At 26.5% G+C, this 3,790-nt stretch overlaps 1 protein-coding gene across 1 annotated transcript in view; it reads left to right on the top strand.

The window, feature by feature from the left end:
* The window catches only part of LOC107665896 (son of sevenless homolog 1-like), a gene marked incomplete at its 5' end in the record, with an annotated part of 44,618 nt that overhangs the window by 3,123 nt on the left and 37,705 nt on the right, over nucleotides 1-3,790 (top strand). Inside the window, 3 exons of the mRNA XM_016456958.1 lie at nucleotides 1,308-1,418; nucleotides 1,498-1,596; nucleotides 3,498-3,595. Of these exons, the coding sequence (XP_016312444.1) occupies nucleotides 1,308-1,418; nucleotides 1,498-1,596; nucleotides 3,498-3,595 (308 nt within the window). The remainder of the gene's footprint in view (nucleotides 1-1,307; nucleotides 1,419-1,497; nucleotides 1,597-3,497; nucleotides 3,596-3,790) is intronic.

Raw genomic sequence — 3,790 nt, 5'->3', positions numbered from 1 at the left:
GTTGGCTATTGCTACAAATATACCCCAGCGACTTAAGACTGCTTTTGTGCTCCAGGGTCACATATTATATAATTATTATTTCAGATAGCGACGTCTGGCTTTGAAATGAATTTAATGATTTTTGGGAAAGTGCAATGACTACAGTCAGACCTAACATATGAAAATCAATGATTTTTGTTTTTTTGTTATCAAACTGTTTAAATGTAATTATTATTATTATTATTATTACTAATATCAATAATAATAACTTTGTTTATTTGTTTAATAATATTATTATAATTAGTAATAAATTATTTGATATCTTAATTTATAATAATAGTAATAGCAATTTCATTTTTTTTGTTAATAATAATAATGTAATTTATAATAAATTACTTTATAAATAATTACTTTTATTTTTTAAATTTTTAATAATAATAATAGTTTGATTTTATTTAACAATAATATTATGATTTATAACAAAGTTTCTACTTTTTAATCAATAATAGCACTAGAATAATAGTAATTGATTAATATTACAATAATATATCATATTTAACTTAATAATAATAATTTTAATTATTTAATAATATGCTCATTTATAATTGTTTTTTTTCATTTTGAAATATAATAATAGAAGTTATTTTATTTAATAGTAAAATTATTTATAATATTTATTTTATTTTTAATTAATAGATAATAGAATAAATAATTGTAATTTTAATTCAACTAATAATAGTAGTACTATATTTTAATTTAAATGTTATTATTTATAATAATATTTACATAATAATTTTAATTATTTAATAATATGCTCATTTATAATTGTTTTTTTTTATTTTGAAATATAATAATAGAAGTTATTTTATTTAATAGTAAAATTATTTATAATATTTATTTTATTTTTAATTAATAGATAATAGAATAAATAATTGTAATTTTAATTCAACTAATAATAGTAGTACTATATTTTAATTTAAATGTTATTATTTATAATAATATTTACATATTTAATTTATAATAATAGTAATAATTTATTTTAGTAATACTATACATTTGAATATTTGTAGTTTTTTTTCCCCCAAATAATAATTTATTATAATTTAATTAATCTCTATATTTTATTTAACAATAATGTTATATCTTAAAATAAATTATTTCATTTGGAATAATCATAAATTAATTTATTTTAATAATACTATACATTTTAATATTTTTTTGTTTTTATTTTCAATTAATAATAATAATCAATTTGTTTAGCTCTATTACCCAGCACTACTAATAAGAAGTGTGTGACTGATTAACTCTGGGGCATGTGCCTTTTTCAGGAGCTGGCCTTTGACCCCTACGAGACGTACGCACAGGATATCCTGCGCAGCGGCTTCCACGATCACTTCCTGAGTCAGCTGTCCAAACCCGGAGCGGCCATCTACCTGCAGGTCAGAGGTCACGGACGCACGCAGCGGGGAGTATGAGTGCAGACGTCAGCATGAACGTGTCCCCCTGTCTGTGTTTCAGTCCATCTGTGAAGGCTTCAAAGAGGCGGTGCAGTACGTGTTACCGCGGTTACTCCTCACGCCGCTCTACCACTGCCTGCATTACTTCGAGATGCTGAAGGCGAGTGTCATCAGCACAAACGCTTCCCACAATGCACCTCACTGACTCATGCCTTGCGTCTGAATCCAAGTGATGCAGAAATAATCGTTGTTTAAATAATAAAGCCTGCTGTCTGTGCACTTCCACATTCACCTCTTCTTCTTCTTCTAGACTTTTTCAAAAATAGTTTTAACTTCTAAAATTAAAATCTAAATTTAGAGCATCAACACACTTCAAAGTCTGCTGCAGAGTTTAATAATGATATTATAATTTATTTTTAATAAATAAGAATAGTAATCATTTAATTACATTATATTTAATAATAATAACAATATAATTTATAATGCATTTTTTATTTGTAATTAATAATATATATTTTTTTATTTAATAATAGCACATTTATGTGTTTATAAACGATTTTGGATTATAATTCTTTGCAATAGATTCTATTTAACTAAACTATTTTTAAAATATTTGTAATTTCTAAAATTTAAATCTGAATTTAGAGCATCAACACTATGCTGTAGGGTTTAATAATGATATTATAATTTATAATAAATTATTTTATTTTTCATAAATAATAATAGTAATCATCTAGTTACATTGTTTAATAATAATAATATATTTTTTTTTTTCTTAATGACTAGTATTACATTAATATGCTTATAAACAAGTTTTTTATTAATGTAATCTAAATGTAAAATCTAAGTCTAACATGACACCAGTCTGGGGTTTGTGAGTTGGTGAAAAGCTAATAATTAAATCATAAAAATGTCACATTTAAATAACTTTCAAATAAAAACTGTTACATTTAAATGCATGAAAAGTCCTGTAACAGACAGCGGAGGAGCGTGAACATGCGAATGTGTTGTTCAATGATTAAAGAATTGTCTTAAGATCTCAGGAGTGTTTGATCTCAGAGGGGTCGCTCGCGCTCCTGTCGCTGGATCCGGGATCCGGGATTCTGTCCGGAGTCACAGGGATCTGAACATGTGCCTCTTCCAGAGCTCCAGCATTCCCAGCGGCCCTAAGCTGCTTTCCTGGATTCTTTCTGAGGGATTTATGGAGCAGAAACCAGCAAATCTCTGCGCCTCGTACAGACCTCTCTCAGAAAGACCTGTTCGCACATTGATTTATGATCATAATATGATGATTTATCACATTCGCATGTTCTTTTTAACATGATTTATTTAAATTAGCATAGCTAGGATTTTATTCATTTTTAATAGATATTTTCTTTTGTTTGGTTTTATTTTTTAAATGAATTGTTGTAATTTTATGTTTTCGTGATGTCAGATTTGTTGATTTTTAAAAATAATTTATTTTAGTTTTACATTTTTGTCATTTAATTACGTTTCAGTAAGTGTTTTATTTTTTCATTTGCTTTAAATGTAATATTATTTATTCACTTTTTTGATTTAATACATTTTTAATAAGTATTTTATTTTGATTGCTTTTATTCTAAAATGATTTGCTTTAATTTTACATTGAATTGCTTAGTTTTTATTTTTAGTTTATTTTAATTTATGATTCAATTGCTACTGTTTTGTTTTGATTTGCTTTTATTTTAAAATGATTTATTTAAATGTTACATTTTTATGATTTAATTATTAGAGAGTGTTTTTATTTCTTTTTATTTTAAAATGATTTTTAGTTTTAACATTTTGTTATTTATAAATTTTTAGTAAGTGATTTATTTTGTTTTATTCTGTTTTATAAATATTTAATTATTGATATTTTTGGTTTAATTAATTTTTAGTAAGTGTGTTATTTTGATTGCTTTTATTTTAAGATTATTTATTTATTTTACTTTGATATTTTTGTGGTTTAATTAATTGTTCATTTTTACCATCAACTGACCCTGTCCTAAAGCATTATCAAATGAGTCCAGATACTGAGCGTCTCTGTCTGCTCCTCTGCAGCAACTGGAGGAGAAGAGTGAGGATGAGGAGGATAAACAGTGCTTGAAACAAGCCATTACAGCCCTACTGAACCTGCAGAGCAGCATGGAGAGAATCAGGTACACACACACACACGCGCACACACTCGCACACGCACACTCACACTCACACTCACTCACACACACTCACACACACACACACATTCACTCTCTCACTCTCACACACACTCTCACACACTCGCACACACACACACTCTCTCACACACTCTCTCACACTCACTCTCACACTCACTCTCACACTCACACTCACACTCA

This window comes from Sinocyclocheilus anshuiensis, unplaced genomic scaffold, assembly GCF_001515605.1.
Source record: "Sinocyclocheilus anshuiensis isolate Anshui unplaced genomic scaffold, SAMN03320099.WGS_v1.1 scaffold1020, whole genome shotgun sequence".
Lineage (NCBI taxonomy): Eukaryota > Metazoa > Chordata > Actinopteri > Cypriniformes > Cyprinidae > Sinocyclocheilus > Sinocyclocheilus anshuiensis.
This window is presented reverse-complemented; position numbering and strand designations above follow the sequence as displayed.